Source organism: Saimiri boliviensis, chromosome 8 (genome assembly GCF_048565385.1).
Source record: "Saimiri boliviensis isolate mSaiBol1 chromosome 8, mSaiBol1.pri, whole genome shotgun sequence".
NCBI lineage: Eukaryota > Metazoa > Chordata > Mammalia > Primates > Cebidae > Saimiri > Saimiri boliviensis.
In genome coordinates, this window is record NC_133456.1 from 23,057,251 (window position 1) to 23,083,523 (window position 26,273).

The following is a 26,273-nucleotide window of genomic DNA, read 5'->3' on the forward strand; positions in this document are numbered from 1 at the left end:
TTTTTTTTGAGACGGAGTTTCACTCGTTATCCAGGCTGGAGTGCAATGGCGCGATCTTGGCTCACCGCAACCTCCACCTCCCGGGTTCAGGCAATTCTCCTGCCTCAGCCTCCCAGGTAGCCGGGATTACAGGCACGCGCCACCATGCCCAGCTAATTTTTTGTATTTTTAGTAGAGACAGGGTTTCACCATGTTGACCAGGATGGTCTCGATCTCTAGACCTCGTGATCCACCCGCCTCGGCCTCCCAAAGTGCTGGGATTACAGGCTTGAGCCACCGCGCCCGGCCTGAAAGTCCTTCTCTCTCTCTTCATTCACCTTGTGCCAGCAGATCAGTCCCATCTGGGCCTGGCACACTCCATTTCCCTACCCTTCGGGACACATTGCCCTCCCCACCCTCAGCCCTTGTCAAAGCCCGTTCTTTCTGCTCCTAAGGGCCAGGAGCACATGCTTCAGAAAACTCCGGCTGCCTCTGGAGGGTGCCCACTCCCTGCCTCTTTGTACTGGCACTCTGTCATCTCCCTTGGTCAGCAGAATCGGAACACAGCACCCAAAGTCTCTGTGACCTAATTCCCTCCCCTGCCACCTGGCACATGCTAACTGAACCAACTCTTCAGTCTTGTGACTTCATGGAGGGCAGCAATCAGGAATGAGACATGCCAGGGCTAGCAGAGCCCTTGAGAGCCAATCAGAGCATGCAATCCAGCCCTGGGCTGTGGGCACCACTTTGGGGTCCTCTGCGAGGCCCTAAGCAGCTTCTTTAGGACCAGGCAGGGTGGGGGTGGAGAGCAGCCTAGCTGGTAGCAGGGCCACTCACCTCGAAAATGAGGAGGATGCGGGCGTCACGCAGCATGCGCTCGTACGGATAGTCCCTCATGTAGGCCAAGCCCCCGAAGATCTGCAGCGCCTCATTCACACATTGCCAAGCAGCCTCAGAGCTGAACACCTGTGGGCCCAGGGCAAGGTCAGCATGGGGTGTCACACTGATTCCCTTTCAAAAGGAGGACCTATGCTACAGGGATCTGGGAGGCTGGGGAGGCGTGGGAGGCACCCAGACTTGGGGAGGACATGGGCCAGGGAGGAGCTCGAGGGGTGATATGGGCAAGTCCTTTGCCTTCCTCGACCACACTGGCCAGGTTGTGGTCCCTACCCCACCATGACCTTCTGGGCCCACCTTCGCCCCCTCTGTACCTGGCTGAGCGCCTCTTCCTTTAACACCCATTTAAGATCTTCCCTTCCCCAGAAAGCCTGACCTGTTCCTGCCCAGCCCTGGTGGCGTGACTTCTTTCTGTCTCTGCACACGATAAGCACCTTGGGTGCAGACATACTGCCATATTAAGCTCTAGGCTTCGCACATGGAGAGGATGGCCCACAGCAAGCTAATGTCTGTGGTCACTGTTCATGAGGTGACAAGACGACGAGGTAATAAAACATGTGCAAATGCACCCAGTATGCAGGCTGTAACTAGGAAAGACTCAAATGCCACCCAAGATGCCCAACCTTTTTTTTAAATTTTTTTATTTTTTTCAGGGACCTTCCCACTTCAGGATCCCAACGTTATAAGTAGACTCTCCTGCTGACGCCAGGATGTTCGCTTCTCTAAACTGCTATACCTCTCACCATTTCTCTCAGGAGTTCAATTCTAGCTTAAAAACAATTGTTGGGGGGAAGAAAGTAGGGTCCCCCAAAGGGTGGCCATCTTTTTTATACAGCTAAAAATGACACCCTCTACCATGAACAAAACAAAAGCAACAGAAAACTCTAGTATCTACCTCAACCAGGTAAGATAATCTTCCCACCTCAGCCTCCCAAGTACAGGTGTGTACCACTACGATGGCCAATTTTTGTATTTTTTTGTAAGAGATGGGGTTTTGTCATGTTGCCTGGGCTTGTATACTTAGTTTTTTGTTTTTTGTTTTTTTGGTTTTTTTTTTGAGATGGAATTCGCTCTTGTTGCCCAGGCTGGAGTGCAGTGGCACGATCTCAGCTCACTGCAACCTCTGCTCCCTGGGTTCAAGCGATTCTCCTGCCTCAGCCTTCCAAGTAGCTGGGATTACAGGTGCCCACAACCTTGCCCGGCTATTTTTTTCTATTTTTAGTAGAGATGGGGGTTCATCATGTTGGTCAGGCTGGTCTCGAACTCTAGATCTGTGATCCACCCACCTCAGCCTCCAGAAGTGCTGGGATTACAGGCGTGAGCCACCACGCCTTGCCATATATTTAGTTTTTAAGAGGACGTTTTGAAACCAAAAACTAGGAAGGCCATAAATCAAGGAAAAAAGGAGTTCTTCTCACAAAAGCCAGCTGCAATGTTATCATTCTAAAAGGACGTTAACAGAATGGTCTCCTTCTGCTATAAACTGCTGATCCACTGGCAAAAGCTTGGCAGAAACTGCACTGTGGGAGCATGGAGCCTTCCTACAAACTGCTGCTCACCAGTCACGTCCCTGCTGCTGCTCCCCGCCCGGTGCCTGTCTAACCCTGGAGTGCTGCACAGGGCGAGTGCATCATAAATACTGGATCAGTGACAGGAGGAAGACGACAGGCAACAGCATGGGCTTGAAAAGTAACAGTGGGGGAGCTTTCCCAAGCCTCCCTCCAGCGCCAGCTGTCTGGCTATGCCAGCGTTACCTTCACCATGGCCGCCTCGATGGAGCAGTCGGGAAAGCCCGGTTGGTCTAGCATCCCTGCCGTGAGGTAGGTCATACTCTCCATGGCGTACGCCTTCTGAGCCATCAGTGCAAACTTCTCCTGGAGTATTCAGAAAAAAACATAAGAAGCAATTTGCATGTGCTGAGCCAAATCTTCAAAAGAGGAGAGAAAGTAATTAAGTAAGAATCCTGATTTCCTAAGAGAAGCCAGCCCAGCGACCCTCGTCAAATAAAGCCTGAACTAGTCTTCTTCCCAAACCACCACAGAAGAGTCACCAGTACAGAGACAGCAAAAGAACACATTGTCATGTCACACAGTGAAATCCACAAAGACAGCACTCAACCATCTATACCTGAATCAATCCAAATTCGCTGAGTCTCTTGTTAAACTGTTTCCTTGTGCAGGCGTACTCAGCAGTCACTTCTGAGGAAGCGCAGAGTCATTAGAAAGAACTGGAAATTTTCTGTTATTGAAACATGATTTCCTATGGCCATTATCCTTACCCTTCCCACAGGCGGGCACTATGAGAAGCACGTCTGCTGAGATCAAATACCCCAGAAGCTGGTACCCCCATTTGCCAGCACCCATGGGTCAGAGGAGAACCACCCCTCCTCATGGCCATCTACGGTTTAGCATCAGATACAGACTTGAGTCCTGGCAATGGTTCTTACAGCCAGTGGCCTGGGCCCAGCATGTCACTCCCTGAACACCACCACCTACGTCACAGTCGCTGTGAAGATGCAACTGGGGGAAGGCAGAGGGCTCCTCACACGAAGCCAGCACAAAGGCCCCAGACAGAGGCGGTGTGGGCCCAAACCCAGCGCACAGTGCTCCTGACCAAACCAGGTGGGGCCGCCTGGCTTGAATACTCGGGCTGGGGCTTCCAGGCATGTGGCTGTGACAAAGTGCTGAGCTCTGAGGGCCCATGAGTGACATGGCGCCTCTCCCAGGCAGAAGCACCCCCCACCCCTCGCCCCTAGCCATGTTCTCCACAGGCTCTCCCAGGTGTGGTGAGCTCAGGAGGTGACAAGGGCTGAGGCTCCCCAGAGGACTTGCGAGTGAGAAAAGCCCTGAGCCTGGAGTCTGAGAGCTTTAGTTTTGGGTCCAGTTGCCCTCTCTGAGCCTCTGTCTTCTCATCTCTAAAATGGAGGTAAACCAAAACAAGTATGCCCATCTTGGCCCAAAAGAGGCCAGCTCAGAGCCTGGCATCCAAAGAGGAGCTTCATAAAGCACTTAGGGGTGTGCCATCCCGGGCATTCCCATTTCCTCACGGATGCTTCCACAACAGACAGGATGGTTACGAGGTTGTTACAAGTTCACTGGCAAAGGAAAAGGGGGGTTTCAGATAACCTGACAGAACAGAAGAAAGATCGATCCAGAGGCCCAGGGACCTGGGTTCCAAACCCGACCCCACTCCCCACGCACCATGCGGTCACCAAGGAGGTGTGAATCTTGGGCACCTGAGGCCATGTGTCCTGGGAGTCTGGCTCATGGTGCGCGCTCACCAAGCAGCTCGGCCCTACTCCTCTCGCCCCACACAGAAAGCCTGTTCCCCCATCCCTATCCCCTGTGTGGAGATGAAACAGGAATTCGAAGACGACGAATTCGGGGGCAGGCTGAGGAGACTTTCTGGCCTCCACAAAAGCCCAGGGACGGAGCTCGGGCTGGACCCTCAGTCGAGCTGGCCTAGTTCAGCACCAGCCTGGAGGTGGCCAGGAGAATGGCAGAGCCTCCAGGGATGGAGCCGGGGCAGCGGGGAGTGGAGCACAAAGGGCCTTGTCCCTGACTTACCTACCAATCAATCTCTTGACCATCCCAGCCACGGCGCTGCCCATACTGAACCGGCCGCTGTTGAGGATGTCCATGGCCACCTGCAGGGAGAAAGGGAGAGCCCAGGGGCCCTGAAGGAGGCAGAGGGAGGAGGCCATAACCACACGTCTACCTTTACCAGACCAGGCGAACGGATCAGCTTGCCTTCTCTCGGGCTGGGAGAAAGCACTGTCCTGACATCTCGGAACAAGGTAGTTCACTCACTGCTGCACCTCTACCAACGTCCCGCACACAAGAAAGACCACTGAACGTTATTCCAAAGGAACATGCCAGAGCTGGGCATGGTGGCTCCCACCTGTAGTACCAGCATTTTGGGAGGCCAAGGCAGGAGGCTCACTTGAGCCCAGGAGTTCAAGACAAACTTGGGCCCAACAGAAATTCCACATGTAGGTATAAAGCAAAATAACTGAAAACATATTTCCACACAAAAACTTGACATGAATGTTCATAAGCATTATTGATAGCAGCCAACAGTGCTAACCCCAATGCCCATCAGCTGGTGAATGGATGAACAAAATGTGCTATCTCCACTCAACAAAAGATAATTTAGCCATAAAAGGAATGAATTCATGCTACAAGAGAGATGAACCTTGAAAACATCACACTATGTGAGAGAAGCCTGTCACCAAAGACTGGATCTTGCATATGACTGTATTTCTATGAAATGTTCTGAACATGCAAATCCATAAGGACATAAAGTAAAAGAGTGGCAGCCAAGGGATGGGGATAGGGGCCTACTGGACAGTATAACATTTCTTTATGGGGTAAGGAGATGTTCTGCAATTAGGCACAGGAAGTATCTGAACAACATAGTGAATATACTAAAAACCACTGAAATACACGTTTTAAAATGGTGAGTCCTTTGTTATATGAATCATCTCTTGATAAAAAACATCTCATTTTAGTCTAAAAAGAAAAGAGTGGGGCAGGGAGGTAGATACACAGCTTGAGCTTCACCGGAGCCCACGGGCTGCTTTCTCACACCCACTGTGAAGCGGACCCTAGACTCTGCTCGAAATGAAGGAAGATTCTCAACCTTACCACATACTCCTTTTAGGAGCTGGCCAATTTCCCAGTCTCCATTTCCGACTTCCCAACAGACAACCACACGAAGTCACCTGCCAAGCACAGGCTGCTCTGCTATGAGCAAGGATGGGCAAAAGCTGGGGGCCGAAAAGTCGCACTTGAGACACTACACGGTACTCACAAGGGGCTGTGGCTGGCAACTCACCTTAAACCCACCTCCGACCTCTCCAAGGACATTTTCCACAGGTACCTTGGTGTCTTCAAAATGGACTTCGCAGGCTGAAACACATGAAATTGAAGATCTCATCTGACAATGCAAACCACTCTGCATTTGACCTGCAAAAGCAGGTAATTCATCCGTCCGTCCATCCGTCCAACGTTTGGAAGGACAGTATGGAAAGACAAAGTTCCTGTCTTTGTGGAGTTCATACTTTGGTTAGGGAGATAAACTATAAACAAACAATGTAATATTGTCATCAGTGCAATGGATGAAATAAACGGCAACATGATAAGGAGAAACGGAGGTTGGCAAGGGGATGGATAATAATGTTCTTACTAAGGGCTATGTCAGACTTTTGTAAGGTGGCATTTAGCAGAAGTGTAAAGAATGAAAAGAGCCAGGCATATAAAGAGGCAAAACAAGCAAAGACAGGGAGAGAACAGCATTTCCTAAGGTCTCAGGGTAGACTGAGACCACTGGTCTCAATTCTTAACTCTAACACAACCACACCCCTGCAATCTAACTGTAGCACTCTCCCACTGTGGGGAGGGGTGGACCTCCCTCCCCTCCCTTTCCCTGTCTGCTAGGTATGACCATGTGACTTGCTGTGGCCACTAGAATAAAGCTGAGCCAACACGAACAGAGGCCTTAAATGGGCTTTTAGGGTCATGCCTCTAAAGCCAGCATTTTGGGAGGCAGAGGTGGGAGGATCGCTTGAACCGAGGTGTTAGAGACCAGCCTGGACAACATAGCAAAACCTCTATTAAAAAAAAAAGAGCCGGGCGCGGTGGCTCAAGCCTGTAATCCCAGCACTTTGGGAGGCCGAGGCAGGTGGATCACGAGGTCGAGAGATCGAGACCAACCTGGTCAACATGGTGAAACCCCGTCTCTACTAAAAATACAAAAAATTAGCTGGGCATGGTGGCACGTGCCTATAATCCCAGCTACTCAGGAGGTTGAGGCAGGAAAATTGCCTGAACCCAGGAGGCGGAGGTTGCGGTGAGCCGAGATCGCGCCATTGCACTCCAGCCTGGGTAACAAGAGCTAAACTCCGTCTCAAAAAAAAAAAACAAAACAAACAAACAAAAAAAAGAAACAAAAAAACAAGGTGGCCAGAGATGGTGACTCACACCTGTAATCCTAGCACTCTGGGAGGCTGAGGTGGGTAGATTGCACCTGAGCTCAGGAATTTGATACAAGCCTACAAACCTGGGCAACATGGTGAAACCCTGTCTCTACAAAAAAACACAAAAATTGGCCAGGTGTGGTGGTACACACCCATAGTCCCAACTACTTGGGAGGGTGAGGCAGGAGAATCGCTGGAACCCAGGAGGCAGAGGCTGCAGTGAGCTGAGATCACATCACTGCACTCCAGCCTGGGTGAGAGAGAGAAAATCTGTCTCCTCCGACAAAAAAGTGCCAATATGAGGGCCGGGCGTGATGGCTCATGCTTGTAATCCAAACACTTTGGTTGCCAAGGCGGGCGGATCACCTGAGGTTGGGAGTTCAAGACCAGCCTGACCAACATGGTGAAACCCCGTCTTTAAAATATATATAAGTAAATAAAAATAATAATAAAATAAAAAATAATTTTTTTAAAAGTGCTTATATGGGGCCGGGCGCGGTGGCTCACGCCTGTAATCCCAGCACTCTGGGAGGCCGAGGCGGGCAGATCACGAGGTCAAGAGATCGAAACCATCCTGGTCAACACGGTGAAACCCCATCTCTACTAAAAATACAAAACATTAGCTGGGCATGGTGGCGCGTGCCTGTAATCCCAGCTCCTCAGGAGGCTGAGGCAGGAGAATTGCCTGAACCCGGGAGGCGGAGGTTGCGGTGAGCCAAGATCACGCCATTGCACTCCAGCCTGGGTAACAACAGCGAAACTCCATCTCAAAAAAAAAAAAAAAAAAAAAAAAAAAAAAAGTGCTTATATGGTTTGGCTTGGCCCCTTGGGTGCTTGTGATCTGCTGTAAGAACAAGCCTTCAGATGGACCTGAATCCAACCCATAGCCTGAAGCAGGCTGCCAGGCACCTGCAGACTGAGACAACTAAAGGCTGGGGGCTATAAGCTGAGCTCTAAGGTGGTCTGTCCACCAGGGCTGCCACAGTAGGAGATGACCACCAGCACTTCAAGTGAGCAGCACTTGGCTGTGAGAACAAAGACAAAGCCCATGTGGCACTCTTAATTTGATCTTTAAAATGCTTAACAAAAACTGAAAGTATTTAAATCTCATTTTGTCTTGCTATTTGAACAGTCAAGGGCCAGTCTCTCCCTATCTCTCTCTCTTTCTCTTTCTCTCTCCCCCCCACCCCACACACACACACCCCTGAATGCTATTTGGACACAGTCAAGAGCAAGTCTCCCCTAACACACACACACACGAGCTACTTACTATTGGAGCCCCAAATGCTATTTGGACAGTCAAGAGTCAGTCTCCCCCTAACACACACACACACACCACAGACACTCTACTTACTGTTGGAACCCCGAATGCCTAACTTATCTTCAGGTTTCCCATTAGTGACTCCACCAAAGTCTCTTTCTACTATGAATGCTGTGATTTTGTCTTTCACCGATCCATCAGAATCAACGACCTCAGTCTTTGCAAACACAGTAAAAATATTGGCCAGTCCTCCATTGGTAATCCAGACCTGAGAACAGAAAGAAGGACTTTGGAGAAAACCAAACCCCTATGTGAACCATCTCAACTCTGTCTTTGCCCATCAAGCTCCAGCTGCCAGTCAGACCTTAGACCAGACATGCAGGGTCCCTGGCATTGCAGAAGCCAACCAATCATGAGGAACAGAGGACAGGGCTCAGCCCAGTCTCCCAGAGCAAGGATTTTTCCCAAGGGACACGTGTGGCCAGGGTGGGGGAGGGGGGAAAAGAACATCCAAAGTTGTCAAACAGCTCAGGCTCCACTGCCAGACAACTGCATTTCTTCAAGAAAGAAAAGGTTTAATCATTTCTCAAGGTATACATATATCAAAACATCATGTTGTACCTGTAAAATAAATACATTTACTTGTTAATTCTAAAACAATGAAAAAAAGGTGGGAGGGTGGCGAGGAGGAGGAAAGGAAACAGGGAGGCAGAGAGAAACAGACTCCTTAGCAAACTGCCACAGATGAGGCAATCAGGGATATCTGAATGCTGATAGAGGTAAGAAATTATCAGCTGGGCACAGTGGTTCATGCCTGTAATTCCAGCACTTTGGGAAGCCGAGGTGGGCAGACTGCTTGAGCCAAGCATTTGAAACCAACCTGGACAACATGGTAAAAACCCATCTCAACCGGGCGCGGTGGCTCAAGCCTGTAATCCCAGCACTTTGGGAGGCTGAGGCGGGTGGATCACGAGGTCGAGAGATCGAGACCATCCTGGTCAACATGGTGAAACCCCGTCTCTACTAAAAATACAAAAAACTAGCTGGGCGTGGTGGCGCGTGCCTGTAATCCCAGCTACTTAGGAGGCTGAGGCAGGAGAATTGCCTGAGCCCAGGAGGCGGAGGTTGCGGTGAGCCGAGATCGCGCCATTGCACTCCAGCCTGGGTAACAAGAGCGAAACTCCGTCTCAAAAAAAACAAAACAAAACAAAACAAAAAAACCCATCTCTACCAAAAAATTAGCTGTGTCCCTACACTCCCAGCTACTTGGGAGGCTGAGGTAGGAGAATCACCTGTGCCTAGGAAGCTGAGGCTGCAGTGAGCCAGGATCATGCCACTGCACTCCAGCTTGGTTGACGGAGTGAGGCCCTGTCTCAAAAAAAAAAAAAAGGGGGGGGGAATTAACAATTTTTAAAATGTGATAACAGTATGATGGCTTTTTCTTTAAAAAAAAAAAACTCTTTTCTTTTGGAGAGACATGTTGAGACTGTTACCATGCGACCTAGAGGTGGTGATGCTATTGGAAGACGCACAGCGGCCTGAGTAATAAGTAATAAGATTGCCAGTAAAGGCAGTTGACCCTGGGCCTGCCCTAAGATGCTCCAAGCTCAGTAAGCAGATGAGCAGATGACTGCTGGGTTTGGGGCCAGGCACACAGAACATGTCTGAAATTTTGTGTAACAAAAAATTTAAAGCTTTTTTGGGGTTTACAGGCCAGGCACGTTGGCTCATGCCTGTAAACCCAGCACTTTAGGAGGCTGAGGTGGATGGATCACTTGAGGTCAGGAGTTTAAGACCAGCTTGGGCAACGTGGTGAAACTCCATCTCTACTAAAAATATAATTATTAGCTGGGTGTGGTGGTGCTCACCTGTAATCCCAGCTACTCGAAAAGCTGAGGTGGGAAAATCACTTGGACCTGGGAGGCAGAGGTTTCAGTAAGCCGAGATCACACCACTGCACTCCAGCCTGGGTGACAGAGTGAGACTCTGTCTTAAAAAAAATTAAAAACAGGCGGGCGCGGTGGCTCACGCCTGTAATCCCAGCACTTTGGGAGGCCGAGGCGGGTGGATCACGAGGTCGAGAGATCGAGACCATCCTGGTCAACATGGTGAAACCCCGTGTCTACTAAAAATACAAAAAACTAGCTGGGCGTGGTGGCGCGTGCCTGTAATCCCAGCTACTCAGGAGGCTGAGGCAGGAGAATTGCCTGAACCCAGGAGGCGGAGGTTGCAGTGAGCCGAGATCGCGCCACTGCACTCCAGCCTGGGTAACAAGAGCGAAACTCCGTCTCAAAAAAAAAAAAAATTAAAAACAAACACATAAAAGCAGCTCAAGAAGGCAGTCAGTGCTATGGCAGTAGGTACAATCCCTGGTGTGTGGAGAGCGCTTACTCAGTGGCAGTGAAGGTCGTGACTAAGACCCTGACGTGGCCTCGAGGACAGAGCCCTACCTTGGAGCCGTTGAGGATGTAGTGCCTCTTGTCTTCACTTAGCCTGGCTCTGCTGTGGATTGAGGCTGCATCACTCCCACTGCAGATGCAGAAAAATGCGGTCAAGGAAGAATACTGGGAATAAATATGAATGCTTTCGAGGGCCTGAAAATGGAGATTTCAGTATTTTTCAGATAGAGGTCAGCCAACTTTTAGATCAGATAACATACTCAGCTTTCCAAGCTATAGGATGTCTGTGTCACCTCCTCAACTCTGCTGCTATTAATAGAACATGAACGCAGATGAAGACAATTTGTAAAACGATGGGCATATTCCAATAAAATGGAACCTGGTATGATGGCTCACGCCTGTAATCCCAGCACTTTGGGAGGCTCAGGTGGGGAGATCATTTGAGGTCAGGAGTTCGAGACCAGCCTGGCCAACGTGGTGAGACCTGGCCTCTACTAAAAATACAAAAATCAGCCAGGTGTGATGGCATATGCCTGTAATCCCAGCTACTTTGGAGGCTGAGGCAGGAGAATCACTTGAACCTGGGATGTGGAGGTTACAGTGAAATGAGATTGCATCACTGCACTCCAGCCTGGGCAACACAGTGAGCCTCCGTCTCCAAACAAAACCAGAAACAGAAACAAAAACCCCAAACTTATACCAAAAATACAAAAAAAAAAAAAATTAGCAGGGCATGGTGGCATGTGCCTATAATCCCAGGTACTAAGGAGGCTGAGGCAGGAGAATTGCTTGAACCTGGAGGTGGGGGTAGCAGTGAGCCAATATCTCGCTGCTGTACTCCAGCCTGGGCAACAAAGACTCTGTCTCAAAAAAAAAAAAAAAAAAAAAGCCGGGCGCGGTGGCTCAAGCCTGTAATCCCAGCACTTTGGGAGGCCGAGGCGGGTGGATCACGAGGTCAAGAGATCGAGACCATCCTGGTCAACATGGTGAAACCCCGTCTCTACTAAAAATACAAAAAATTAGCTGGGCATGGTGGCACGTGCCTGTAATCCCAGCTACTTAGGAGGCTGAGGCAGGAGAATTGCCTGAGCCCAGGAGGCGGAGGTTGCGGTGAGCCGAGATCGCGCCATTGCACTCCAGCCTGGGTAACAAGAGCGAAACTCCGTCTCAAAAAAAAAAAAAAAACCTTGGGCTTAGGTATAAATATGAAAATTAGTACTTACAGTAGGCTAATTTGCGGTCCTGTGAGGACGAGTTCTGGACACCCCAAGAAGAATGACTGTTCCCACGTCCCCATGCAAAGGGAAGCTGGATGGAGTACGGTCACAGGTGATGGACTTATCATCAGAGTCCCGAGTCCTGCCGTAGCCCTGCTCCATCCCAGCAGATCACATGGCCTTACTGAACCTCAGCTCCTAATGTGTAAGTGGGAACAGTACCACCCATGCTACAAATTCTGAAACGCACTGAATGTATTACTGTATGTCAAGGTGTATTGTAAACCACAAAAATTCGTTTAATAAGTGCTGTCAATTGTGGTATATCTCACTTGTAAGTCTCACTGGGACAGAGAAATAAAGTCAAGAGGAATGGCAAGAACAGTTGCTGAGTTGATTCTTTGGAAGATTTTGGAAAGAAGGAAAAGTCAGCTGCTCAAGAAAACCAACAGCCCCTTGCCCCAGGGAATCTTGGAAAATACCATGGCTGCCGAGGGATAATGTTCTGTGCGGGGACAGACCTGGCTGGCTCGGTGAGGCAAAAGGCTGCAATGTGCTCCCCAGACGCCAGTTTAGGTAAGTATTTGAGCTTCTGCTCCTCAGTACCAGCCAAGATGATCCCCTAAACAAAACAGACACAGACTAATGTCAGCTGTGGGGAGAAAGGAGTGTGTGAGGTGTGCTTCTGAAACATTTCCTTTCTGAGGTAAATATTTACTTCGGTCAAGAGGACAGCAAGAGCTCAGGGCAAGCAGCCACAGGCAGAGCCCAGGGAGCCAGGCTGCTGAGGAGACTGTCAAGGGCGCATGTGCCAGTACAAGCCTGCGGGACCCACAGTGCTTTGCAGTCTATGTCTAAAACTTTCCTATCAGTTCCTCCATTTCCCAGCCTGGTGGTCTTGGGCAAGGAATATCCCTTCCCAAAGGAACCCTCCATCTTGTCATCCACAAACTGGGCCACTCCAACCCACTGGCAGGGTGGTCTGGATGATGAAACATACGGGAGTGCAGGAGCCAAGCCTATCCCAAGGTGCTCAGCTGGGCGCGATGGCTCACACCTGTAATTCCAGCACTTCGGGAGGATGAGGCTGGTGACTGGTGGATCACGAGGTCAAGAGATCAAGCCCATGGTGAAACCTCGTCTCTATTAAAAAATACAAAAAAATTAGCTGGGTGTGGTGCCACACACCTGTGGTCCCAGCTACTCAGGAGGCTGAGGCAGAATTGTTTGAACCCAGGAGATGGAGGCTGCAGTGAGCCGAGATCGTGCCACTGCACTCCAGCCTGGCACCTGGCGACAGAACAAGACTCTGTCTCAAAAAAAAAAAAAAAAAAAAAAAGGCCGGGCGTGGTGGCTCGAGCCTGTAATCCCAGCACTTTGGGAGGCTGAGGCGGGTGGATCACAAGGTCAAGAGATCAAGACCATCCCGGTCAACATGGTGAAACCCCGTCTCTACTAAAAATACAAAAAATCATCTGGGCATGGTGGCGTGTGCCTGTAATCCCCAGCTACTCAGGAGGCTGAGGCAGGAGAATTGCCTGAACCCAGAAGGTGGAGGTTGTGGTGAGCCGAGATCGCGCCATTGCACTCCAGCCTGGGTAACAAGAGCAAAACTCCGTCTCAAAAGAAAAAAAAAAAAATGGTGCTCAATGTCAGGGCTGTCCCACCTGCTGCCCTGCTAGTGCCACACAGACAGGCCCCTTCTTCACTAAACATCTGCATGAATGCGCACGCTCTCTGGGGTGGAGAAGCTGAACATGGTGTGCATTCAGCTCTCTTTGATGTCAACATTAAGCAGAAATAACCGGAGTAGTAAGATTGTCAGTAAAGACCCTGGACCTGCCTAAGGTGCTCCAAGCCCAGCATGGGGAAGGTGGCATGTGAAAACAGTGGGGGACACGCTCAGGCTGAGGGACAAAGGGCTCCGGAGGGAAGGCTACTTCCAGCCCACGGTGAAGGCAGCAGCACCCCACCTGGGCCTTGAAGAGTGGATCAGAGGCATTGAGGACAGGAGGCAGATTCAAAAGAAAGGGACAGTGTGACCCAAGGGCCACTATACATGTGTGTGTGGGGACTGAGCACCACGAGGTGTGGCCGGAGTGAGGGAACTGGAGGGCAGGGCTGCCTATCAGGTAAGGTCTGATTCACTTCTCATAAAAGGGAGCAAGCCTCTGACCTCTACCCCCGCTATGTGACTCCAGAAGACCTACAGAGAGCAACACAGAGAGAACCCCCAGACACCTGACCTTGAGGCCAATAGCCTGGTGTGCTGCCAGAGTCACAGAAATGGACCCATCCATGCTGGTGATCTCCGCTAGTCGTGAGTACATGGTATTGGAGAGGCCCAGGCCACCTAGGAGAGACAAACCAGTGTCAATCAGAGCCCAGGCCCAGATTCCTCCCATTAAGGCTTCTTTTTTAATTTTCCTGATTACAGGCCAGTGTCAATCAGAGCCCAGCCCCAGATTCCTCCCATTAAGGCTTCTTTTTTAATTTTCCTGATTACGAACCAGTGTCAATCACAGCCTAGCCCCAGATTCCTCCCATTAAGGCTTTTTAATTTTCCTGATTATAAAGTAATGCCAGATCACTATATTAAAAAAAAAAAAAAAAAAAAAAGCCAGGCGCGGTGGCTCACGCCTGTAATCCCAGCACTTTGGGAGGCCGAGGAGGGTGGATCACGAGGTCAAGAGATTGAGACCATCCTGGTCAACATGGTGAAACCCCATTTCTACTAAAAATACAAAAAGTCATCTGGGCATGGTGGTGCGTGCCTGTAATCCCAGCTACTCAGGAGGCTGAGGCAGGAGAATTGCCTGAACCCAGAAGGCAGAGGTTGCGGTGAGCCGAGATCGCGTCATTGCACTCCAGCCTGGGTAACAAGAGTGAAACTCCGTCTCAAAAAAAAAAAAAAAAAAAAATTAGCTGGGCACAGTGGTTCACACCTGTAATCTCGACACTTTGGGAAGCTGAGGCGGGTGGATCACCTGAGGTCAGGAGTTCAAAACTAGCCTGGTCAACATAGTGAAACCCTGTCTCTACTAAAAATACAAAACATTAGCCGGGCATGGTGGCAGGTGCCTGTAATCCCAGCTACTTGGGAGGCTGAGGCAGGAGAATCACTTGAACCTGGGGGGCAGAGGTTGCAGTAAGTGGAGATCACATCATTGCACTCCAGCCTGGGCAACAAGAGTGAAACTCCATCTCAAAAAATAAAAAAATAAAAAACACATTACAATACAGTCCAGGCACTGTGGCCCAGTACTTTGGGAGGCCAAGGTGGGCAGATCACCTGAGATCAGGAATTTGAGACCAACCCAGCCAATGTGGTCTCCACTAAAAATACAAAAATTAGCTTAGCGTGGTAGCAAGCACCTGTAGCCCCAGCTACTCAGGAGGTTGGGGCAGGAGAATCACTTAAACCTGGGAGGCAGTGGTTGTGGTGAGCCAAGATCACGCCATTGCACTCCAGCCTGGTGACAGACGGAAACTCCATTTAAAAAAAGAAAAAAAAAAAAAAATCAGCCGGGTGTGGTGGAGCATGCCTGTAGCCCCAACTACTCGGGAGGCCGAGGCATGAGAATCACCTGAACCTGGGAGGCAAAGAGGCTGCAGTGAGCCAAGATCACACCACTGCACTCCAGCCTGGGCAACACAGAGAGACTCCATCTCAAAAATAAAAGAAAGAAAATCACAATATAGAAAGGTACAAAGTAATAAAAAACAAAGGCTGGGCGCAATGGCTCACACTGTTATCCCAGCACTTTGGGAGGCTGAGGTGAGAGGACTGTTTGGGTCCAGGAGTTTAACACTAGCCTGGTCAACATAGCAAGACTCCATCTCTACAAAATAAAAAAAATTCAGCAGGCATGGTGGCTCATGCCTGTAGCCCCAGCTACTTGGGAGGCCGAGGTGGGAGGACTGGTCGAGCCCAATGAGTTCAGGGCTGCAGTGAGCTATGATCACACACCATTGCACTCCAGATCTCACAACAGAGTGAGACCCTGTCTCAAAAAAAAAAAAAATTGCTCACAATCTTGTGCCTCAGAAAGCGATTTTTTTTTTTTTTTTTTTTTTTTTTTTTTGAAACGGAGTTTCACTCTTGTGACCCAGGCTGGAGTGCAATGGCGCGATCTCGGCTCACCGCAACCTCCGCCTCCTGGGTTCAGGCAATTCTCCTGCCTTAGCCTCCTGAGTAGCTGGGATTATAGGCACGTGCCACCATGCCCAGCTAATTTTTTGTATTTTTAGTAGAGACAGGGTTTCACCATGTTGACCAGGATGGTCTTGATCTCTTGACCTCGTGATCCACCCGCCTCGGCCTCCCAAAGTGCTGGGATTACAGGCTTGAGCCACCGCGCCCGGCCCGAGAAAGCGATTTCTATGTATATCTTTTCATCCATACTTTTTCTAGGCATACAAGCATATGTAGATACTTAAAATATGAAGATATCTATACACACACTGAATCAATTAACATGTAGCGAGAATCTTCTATCACAGTTGAAGGTCTTTATAAATGCAACAGCTATAGTGTGTCCCACTGCCCAATATCCAGGACTCCAGGACAGAGTTTCTCTACTGTGGCACTATAACATTTTGGAATGGATTGTTCTCCATTGTGGGGATCTGTCCTGCGGATTGTCTGATGCTTAGCAGCATCCTTGACCTTTATCATTTTACATCAAAAGGGCCTGAGGGTAAACATAAATGGCACACGTGTGTTTTTCTATCCCTCTGAACCATTTTCTACCTTGCCTCCCCCACACTGCTTGCCGGTCCCTTTAAACCTCTGCAGAATTCAGGTGACCAACTAAGAACAAGCAAAAGGGAGGCAAGCTGTAGTGACTGGCCAACTCAAATAAGGCAGAACCTCCACTTGGCAGCTAAAAACATCACTACAATGCTCAAAGAATTATGGGGACAGTCCATAGGACATAGGACCCTGTGCAAAGGTTCCCACTGGTCCAATCTCCCCCCTCGATGTGCCTGGCACCCTACAGCCAGCCAGACCACATGCCTCATTCCTCTGTGCTAGGATGAGAAGCACGGGACCCAAGAGCACTTCCTCCCTAAAGGTCCTTCAGTCAGTCTACATCCACCCACCATGTAGCCCACAACAGATGGTATCACCTATTCCAGCAGCTAGACCTTCGATATGCTGCATTTAAAGGTCAACTTTCCTAAACAGAACCCTTTTATAGACAAACACAGAGTGCTTTCTTAAGAGCTAAACTGGCTGGGTGCTTGTTTGCTTGACTTACCATATTCTTCTGGGACTTGCAATCCAAAAAGCCCCAGGCTCTTCAATTTCTCCAAAGTTTCATCTGGGATTTTCCCTTCCTGGTCAATTTTTCGAGAGTCCACTGCCAAGAGGAAAATTTTGATTAAACAAACATAAGCTGTTTCTACAAATATAAGTAAACAGAACAATGTTTATATATTAGTAATATATAATCCCAGAGGAGAAACTTTTTCAAAACTAGAAATTCTGTAGTCATGGTCATATGGCCTGTGTTCAATTTTATGTAATGAGCCCAGGAAATTTTTTATTTTTATACATTTGAGACAGGGTCGCACTCTGATATCCAGGCTAGAGTACAATGACACAGTCATAGCTCATGTAGCCTCAATCTTCCAGGTTCAAGCAATCCTTCTGCCTCGGCCTCATGAGAAGCTGGAACTACAGGTACATACCACCACACCCAGCTATTTTTTTTTTTTGAGACAGAGTTTCGCTTTTGTTGTCCAGGCTGGAGTGCAGTGGCACGATCTTGGCTCACTACAACTTCCGCCTTGGGGGTTCAAGTGATTCTCCTGCCTCAGCCTCCCCAGTAGCTAAGATTACAGGCATGCACCACCACACTTAGCTATTTTTGTATTTTTAGTAGAGATGGGGTTTCTCCATTGTTGGTCAAGCTGGTCTCGAACTCCCGACCTCAGGTAATCCACCCATCTCGACATCCGAAAGTGCTGGGATTACAGGCATGAGCCACTGTGCCCGGCCCAATGTGTTTTAATTAAATGGCAATAGGGATGACCCCTAAAGCAAAATATTATGAGTGGAAACCAATTCTCCCTCAAGAAAACTTCCCCAGCCGGGCGCAGTGGCTCACACCTGTAATCCCAGCACTTTGGGAGGCCGAGGCGGGTGGATCACCTAAGGGTTGGGAATTCGAGACCAGCCTGACCAACCTGGAGAAACCCCGTTTCTTAAGGAAAACTTCCCCTAGGTATGCCACTTCTAATATAAATATCAACCGAATTGCGCTTACAATGGAAATTGGCAATGGGTAAAGAAAACCATACATACCCTCTTCAGTGAAGAATTTTTCCACAGGTCGCAAGAACTGATTGATTTCATTAAGTTCATCTTGGGAAACTTCTGGAAATGGGAAAACTTCTTTCTAAAAATAGTAAATATTTTCTAAAAATTATATTTTAGCACGCTCCCATAATGGAAATATCAGTTAAAAGGGAAAGAAAAATATGTGCTCTACTCTACTCTGGCCAGCAGGACAGGATGCACTGAAGGAACTGGAAAGCAAATCTCACAAGGTTCCTGAGATACAGGAACTGTGTGCAGGCTCCACCCACCACATCCATCTTCCTCCCCTGTTCAAACAGGTTCTTCCTGATTTTGCTCAGCTTTCCTTCTCAGTACAAGGGATGATAACGGTCCCCTGAAACAAGGAGCCCAAGACTAACATTTAGAAGCCTGGGGGTCTGAACAAAACAATGGTAGGTTAATGTGTTCCGAAGCTGCCCTCATTACTGCTTTTGCAGAAGTATAGCGGTGAAGTCACAACTACACAGAGACCTTTCAACCTACAGATTGTGTCTGTACATTTCTAAGCCTTGTTTGCAGAATAAACAGGGCATTTAGCAAACTACTGGAAAAAAAAAAAGGAATCTGGAGTTCAATCTCAACTGGAGAAATGTTAGGCATCAGGATACTGATTATTGGAGAGAGATCCAAGATGGCTGATCACTAGCAGCTCGGGATTGTAGCTCCCAGTGAAAGCGCAAAGAACGAGAGGATGCCACACCTTCACATGAATTCTTGTTGCTCACGCACCAGGAGATTCCCAGCGGAGGAGCCCCACAGGTCGCCAGCGCGACTCTTGTGACCGGCGAGGTGGTTTTGCCGGCGCCTTGGAGCATCGGTTCTTGGTGCAGTCAGAAAAGCACCATCAATCTTAACACCGCTGATTTGGTCGGCGCAGTGGGTTGCTCAGATTTCAGCGCTGAGAATCAGTAAGTTGGACATCCACTCAGAAACCTAATTACAAAGACGGTAAGTACAAAGACCACAGATGGATAAATTTATAACGAAGGGAAGAAAACAGCCAAAAAAGGCTGAGAATACCCAAGATCAGAACGCCTCTCCCTCAGCAGGGGATCACAGTTCCTCATCAGCGACGGAACAGGGCTTGATGGAGAACGAGTGTGTTCCAATTACAGAAGCAGGCTTCAAAATGTGGATAATGAGAAACTTCTGTGAATTAAAAGAACTTGCTTTAACCCAATCCAAAGAAACTAAGAACTTTGAAAAAAGGTTTGACGAAATGTTAACAAGAATACACAATTTAGAGAGGAATATAAGTGAATTGATGGAGCTGAAAAACACAATACGAGAACTACGTGAAGTATGCACAAGTTTTAACAGCCGACTTGATCAAGCAGAAGAAAGGATATCAGAGGTCGAAGACCAACTCAATGAAATAAAACAAGAAGACAAGATTAGAGAAAAAAGGATAAAAAGGAACGAGCAAAGTCTCCAAGAAATATGGGACTATGTGAAAAGACCTAATCTACGCTTGATAGGCGTACCTGAATGTGACGAAGAGAATGAATCCAAGCTAGAAAATACGCTTCAGGATATTATTCAGGAAAATTTTCCCAACTTAGTAAGGCAGGATAATATTCAACTCCATGTAATACAGAGAACACCACAGAGATATTCCTCAAGAAGAGCAACTCCAAGGCACATAATCGTCAGATTCACCAGGGTTGAAATGAAGGAGAAAATACTAAGGGCAGCCAGAGAGAAAGGTCAGGTTACCCACAAAGGGAAGCCTATCGGACTTACAGCAGATCTCTCAGCAGAAACCCTACAAGCCAGAAGAGAGTGGGGACCAATATTCAACATACTTAAAGAAAAGAACTTTCAACCCAGAATTTCACATCCAGCCAAACTAAGCTTCACAAGTGAAGGAAAAATAAAGTATTTTGTGAATAAGCAAGCACTCAGAGATTTCATCACCACCAGGCCTGCTTTACAAGAGCTTCTGAAAGAATCACTACACATAGAAAGGAACAAACAGTATCAGCCTTTCTAAAAAAATACCAAAAAGAGCATCAATATAATGAAGAATTTACATCAACTAAGGGGCAAAATAGCCAGCTAATATTAAATGGCAGTATTAAACTCACATATATTATTATTAATTCTAAATTTAAATTGACTAAATCCCCCAATCCAAAGACAGCCAGGCAATTTGAATAAAAAACTAAAACCCATCAGTATGCTGCATCCAGACCCATCTCACATTCAAGGATACACAAAGACTCAAAACAAGGGATGGAGAAAGATTTACCAACCAAACAGAGAGCTAAAATAAATAAATAAAAAGCAGAAGTTACAATTAAGCAACAAAGATCAAAAGAAGCAAAGAAGGACATTATATAATGATAAAAGGATCAATGCAACAACAAGAAGAGCTAAAGATCCTAAATATATACGCACCCAATACAGGAATACGCAGACATACAAGACTTATAAAGAGACTTAGACTCCCACATAATAATAGTGGGAGACTTCAACATTAATATTAGACAGATCAATGAGACAGAAAATTAACAACGATATCCAGGACTTGAACTCAGATCTGGAACAAGTAACTGTAATTAACATTTATAGAACTCTCCACTTTAAATAAACAAAATATACATTCTTATCAGTATCACATCCTATCAACTTAGAAGTTCAAACGAAATGTTGGTTGGCTCCTTGTTTATTATTCTCTTCCCTCATTTTCTTTCACATCTCCATTATTAAGGACAATTATAGGCATACCCATATTTAGATTGCATTCTAGCCCAGGCAATAAAGCAATACCCACATCCTCTCTCCCTCTTCCTCTTTCTTCCTCTTCTTTATTCTTTTTCTTAAAAAAAAAAAAAAAAAAAAAAAAAAAAAACAAGCAGTTGAGCTCTGTAGGCTGTATCAAATCATAATACACCATTAAAAAATCTTGGCATTAAAAATCTGTATCTTAGGCCGGGCGCGGTGGCTCAAGCCTGTAATCCCAGCACTTTGGGAGGCCGAGGCGGGTGGATCCTGGTCAACAATCAGGTGAAACCCCGTCTCTACTAAAAATACAAAAAATCAGCTGGGCATGGTGGCGCGTGCCTGTAATCCCAGCTACTCAGGAGGCTGAGGCAGGAGAATTGCCTGAACCCAGGAGGCGGAGGTTGCGGTGAGCCAAGATCGCGCCATTGCACTCCAGCCTGGGTAACAAGAACGAAACTCCGTCTCAAAAAAAAAAAAATCTGTATCTTAAAATATTGGATTATTTTTCCATATGTACCTTTGCAGCTCTAAAAGGATTTCAAGAATCACCTAGCATCTAATACAAGGTCTATAACTTTCTTTTTTTTCACCACGTTGACCAGGATGGTCTCGATCTCTTGACCTCGTGATCCACCCGCCTCGGCCTCCCAAAGTGCTGGGATTACAGGCTTGAGCCACCGCGCCCGGCGTCTATAACTTCTTCTACCTGCAACTAACATCAGTAATCTTAATAAAAAAAAAAAAAAGCCGGGCGCGGTGGCTCAAGCCTGTAATCCCAGCGCTTTGGGAGGCCGAGGCGGGTGGATCACGAGGTCAAGAGATCGAGACCATCCAGGTCAACATGGTGAAACCCCGTCTCTACTAAAATACAAAAAATTAGCTGGGCATGGTGGCGCGTGCCTGTAATCCCAGCTACTCAGGAGGCTGAGGCAGGAGAATTGCCTGAACCCAGGAGGCGGAGGTTGCGGTGAGCCGAGATCGCGCCATTGCACTCCAGCCTGGGTAACAAGAGCGAAACTCCGTCTCAAAAAAAAAAAAAAAAAAAAAAAGGATACTGATTATATTTAAAGCCAGGACACAAAATAAGGTCACCCAGGAGATGGCTGTAGATGAAATGAGACCAAGCCTTAGTAAATTCCAGCTGGGCTGGTTGGAAACACTGGTCATTGTTTAGCCGTCAAGGAGCTAAAAAAGAACCAGCAATGGGCACTGAGAAGTACCAGCCAGTGAAGTATTTAGAACATTCAGAGAATGGTGAGAATTGTGATTCAGAACCCAGAGAAGAAAGTGTGTCAACAGGGTCTAAGGATGAACTATGACAGATGCCAAGGAGGGGTCGAGTAGGGTGCGGTCTGAGAACAGATCACACAATCTGACAACATGGAAGTCACTACTGACTTTCATGGGCATTGGGGACAAAAGCCTGAATGGTAAGGGCTCAAGATCCTGTAGAAGGAACACTGAGCAATGCAGAGAAAGGAAAGAATTACCCCTGAGTCAGTGAGAAGGCCTGAGGTCTAATGAGAGGTTGGTTTTGCCAGGAGCAGGCAGTTCATAGTAACAGAATGTAGACAATATAGGCACATATGCAGGGGGAGGGAGTAACTGTGCCTGTGGAAATTCTCATCTGACTGCATAGATGTTCCCAGTGGATTAGGAAGCAAAGCTAACAGCTGAGAGTAGGGCAGTGCCAGAGGTTTAAAGATGAAAACAGATCTAAGGGATTTGTGTTCTTTCTTCACCATGCTGCTGGGAGGCAGGAGGTCCCAGAAGAGAGGACCACAGCCTGGGTAAAAGGGTTTTCCATATGTTAAAGACATAGCTCTGAAGTTTCTTTCTTTCTTTCTTTCTTTCTTTTTTTTTTTTTTGAGGAGTTTCGATTTTGTTGCCAAGGCTGGATTGCAATGGCGCAATCTCGGCTCACTGCCACCTCCGCCTCCCGGGTTCAAGCGATTCTCCCGCCTCAGCCTCCCAAGTAGCTGCATCTACAGGCATGTGCCACCACGCCCAGCTAATTTTGTATTTTTAGTAGAGAAGGGGTTTCTCCATGTTGATCAGGCTGGTCTCGAACTCCTGACCTCAGGTGATCTGCCTGCCTCAGCCTCCCAAAGTGTTGGGATTACAGGTGTGAGCCATCGCACCTGGCTAGCTCTGCACTTTCTAGAGGGGCAAACTGCTTTTAGTCTGAGTCTTAACTTCTGTGTCTGCAAAGTTGCTTGCTATAATGGAGTCAGCCTGACAACCTCAGAGAAATGTTCTAAAGAGAAGCCAGGGAATAACTCCCGATAAAGGATTAGCCAACATTCAGCCAGGCTCAAAGTAGGACACCTCTAAGAAATAGCAGTTATACGGTTGCTTTCCTTAGAAGATAAAATAAAATACAAAGGAAAGAGCAAGTAATGTGTTTACTCCTACTTTGTAGCTGAATGCACTGAAGCACAAGGAATTGAAGCCATCAGCTCCAAGGTCACAAGACTAGTAAGTGTTTGAAGCCAGCTTTCTCTTCTACTGCACAGTACTCTACAGTTTAAAACGACTCTCCATGCACCATTTATCTCACTGGGGCTCTATAACACATCCATGAAGGAGACACACTATCTTCATTTTAAGGCTGAAAAGAACTGAGTCTTGGCCAGGCGCGGGTGGGCTCATGCCTATAATCCCAGCACTCTGAGAGGCCAAGGCGGGCGGATCACCTGAGGTCAGGAGTTTGAGACCAGCTTGGCCAACACGGTGAAACCCCGTATCTACTAAAAAAAAAAAAAAAAAAAAAAAAAAAAAAAAAAAAAACCGGGCATGGTGGTGGGCGCCTGTAATCCTAGCTACGCGGGAGGCTGTGGCAGGAGAATCGCTTGAACCCCAGAGGCAGAGGTTGCAGTGAGCACTCCGGTTTGAGACAGAGCAAGACTGTCTCAAAAAAAAAAAAAAAAAAAGAAACAAAAGAACTGAATTTTTTTTTTTTATTCAACGAGCCGAGACTAAATCCAAGTCTTCCAATTCTAAGAGGACAATGAGTGTTTTATAACCAAACTGTTACTATTGGCTGGATTGTGCGACTCGTGGAAAGCACCTGGGAGCCAGATTTCTGAGGAACCTCAATGGCAGGGTGAGGTACTAGGGCTCAACTGGGGAAGGAAGCCCTGGGGCGCTGGAAGGTGACGGAGGAGGGACATGATCTAAACTGTTTAGGAATCAGAGAGGAAGCCCTGCACATTTCGAAACCAGATCAGCTGAGCTGAAGGCTGCTTTATTAATTACCTAGCCTAGAGTTTTAAATTCTCCTGACAAAATTTAGCTAAAACACTTCACCACCACATTTCCCAGGGTCCCCAGTCTTGGAAATATCCCACCCTTTATCTGGGAAGGTTCTCCTGGAATCCGGAGTGTTAACACGCCTCGCCTGCAGGGTGTATTTCTCTGGTAGGTTTGGGGAATCTGAAAAAGCTCAACACCAGCCTTGCAGCCGAGGGCCAAAAGCGGGAGCCAGACAGCAAGGGTTCGCCCAGAGCTCAAGTTACCTTCTCGATTTTGCCCAGGAAAAGGTGTTTGGCGAAAGCTCGTATAGGCGGGCTGGTGTGCAGTGGCCGCCGGCTCGCGGTAAAGACCACCAGAGATCGGCAAGCACGAGCCGCAGCCGCAGTGCGCAGGAAGAGCCCGCAGCCGCTCATGCTGCCGGCTATTCTTCGTCCTCAGCTTAGCGCCTCGGGGACACACACGGTCCGCAACGCCTGATGACGTTACCGGCCCGCGACGACGTGACGTACTCACTGCGCCGGCGCAGTTTCCCGGAGCAGGGGATGGAAAGGCCAGAAGGATCCTACGGCTGACACCATTCGCGTCCAAGGCCTTAGTCACGTGCACCTGGCCTGCGCCGCCTGATGACGTCACGCGCCAAAGCTTCCCGCCGGTCCCACTGCGCTTGCGCGGCCAAAGGAACTCCGCGGAGTGGAGGGGCGGGGCCGCGGGCATCTTGCCGGGCTCCGGCAGTCCTGACGCCGCTGAAGCATCTTTTGTTTTTTTCTTTTTCTTTTTTTTAATCTGTATTTATTTTTAATTTATTTTTACTTTTTAAGACGGGATCTCACCATGTTGGTCAGGCTGATCTTGAACTCCCGATCTCAGGTGATCCGCCCGTCTTGGCCTCCAAAGTGCTTGGATTACAGGCGTGAGCCACCACGCCCGGCCTATTTTTTATTTTTTTAACCTTCCCCTAACATAGATCATAGGAAACAAGAAAGATTTGTTTTTCACATACCAATGGTTCTTTCCATAAATGCCAGCCCTGGGAAGCTTCCTTGTGTACAGAAACCTAAAGGCCGGCCCAGCTGCCTCCACCACTTGCTTCTGTATTGTTATTTGCGTCCGCGAGGCCGTGGTAAAACTAGAGAAAAGCAAGAGAACGGGGGAAATGTGGGGTACTGGGGTCTCTACAGGGGCACAGTAAGGGTAAGGTTACATTTTTTTCTCTCTCTTTTTGAGACGGATTCTTGCTCTGTTGCCAGGCTGGAGTTCAGTGGCGCCATCTCGGGTCACTGCCACCGCCGCCTCCCGGGTTCAAGCAATTCCCCTGCCTTACTACAGGCGTGCGCCACCACGCCCTGCTGATTTTTTTGTATTTTAGTAGAAACGGGGTTTCACTATGGTGGCCAGGATGGTCTTGATCTCCTGACCTTGTGATCCACCCAGCACCTCCTAAAGTGCTGGGATTACAGGCGTGAGCCACCACGCCGGACCGAGGTTCCATTTTTAACTGGTTGGTGGATTCCTGAGATACTGTTTTGTTCCTAGCTCACATGTATGCTACGTATATTTTTTGGAACAAAAAAATAAAATTGGCCGGGCACGGTGGCTCAAGCCTGTAATCCCAGCACTTTGGGAGGCCGAGGCGGGTGGATCACGAGGTCGAGAGTTTGAGACCATCCTGGTCGACATGGTGAAACCCCGTCTCTACTAAAAGTACAAAAAATCAGCTGGGCATGGTGGCGTGTGCCTGTAATCCCAGCTACTCGGGAGGCTGAGGCAGGAGAATTGCCTGAACCCAGGAGGCGGAGGTTGCGGTGAGCCGAGATGGTGCCATTGCACTCCAGCCTGGGTAACAAGAGCAAAACTCCGTCTCAAAAAAATAAATAAATAAATAAAATTGGTGTTCAACCACAGAGCGGTCTGGATAAAACTGAGTCACCTCTGTCTTAGGAAACACTAACTTAAGAGGTGGGCGGAGGAAGAGAAGCTACAGAGGGAGTTGAGAAGAGATGGGAACTATTGGATGGGATGGGACAGGCCTGACTGTAACCACCCAAGGGGTTCACCTTGCCCGCTGCCTAGACAGCTGATTTACCAAGACAGGGGAATTGCAATGGAGAAAGTAATTCACGCAAAGCCAGCTGTGCTGGAGAGGGAGTTTTGTTACCCAAATCAGTCTTCCCCAAAACAGAGATCGGAATTTTTCAGGATAGTTTGGCCAGTG

General features: G+C 48.2%; 1 protein-coding gene across 2 annotated transcripts in view; it reads right to left on the minus strand.

The window, feature by feature from the left end:
* Window positions 1-24,578, minus strand: part of ACAD9 (acyl-CoA dehydrogenase family member 9) — a 31,085-nt gene extending 6,507 nt beyond the window's left edge. The window contains exons 1-13 of one of the 2 annotated variants that reach the window (XM_074404163.1): window positions 24,325-24,412; window positions 18,780-19,012; window positions 18,044-18,137; window positions 16,995-17,096; window positions 13,977-14,083; window positions 12,252-12,352; window positions 10,565-10,643; window positions 8,208-8,382; window positions 5,713-5,786; window positions 4,447-4,522; window positions 3,004-3,074; window positions 2,631-2,750; window positions 817-945 (exon numbers count right to left, since the gene is read on the minus strand). In XM_074404163.1, coding sequence (XP_074260264.1) covers window positions 817-945; window positions 2,631-2,750; window positions 3,004-3,074; window positions 4,447-4,522; window positions 5,713-5,786; window positions 8,208-8,382; window positions 10,565-10,643; window positions 12,252-12,352; window positions 13,977-14,060 — 909 coding nt within the window. In that variant the 5' untranslated portion in view covers window positions 14,061-14,083; window positions 16,995-17,096; window positions 18,044-18,137; window positions 18,780-19,012; window positions 24,325-24,412. Of the gene's footprint in view, window positions 1-816; window positions 946-2,630; window positions 2,751-3,003; window positions 3,075-4,446; window positions 4,523-5,712; window positions 5,787-8,207; window positions 8,383-10,564; window positions 10,644-12,251; window positions 12,353-13,976; window positions 14,084-16,994; window positions 17,097-18,043; window positions 18,138-18,779; window positions 19,013-24,324 lie in introns of both variants that reach the window. The other variant, XM_003926142.4, reaches the window with a different exon arrangement.
* Between the last annotated feature and the right edge of the window lie 1,695 nt (window positions 24,579-26,273).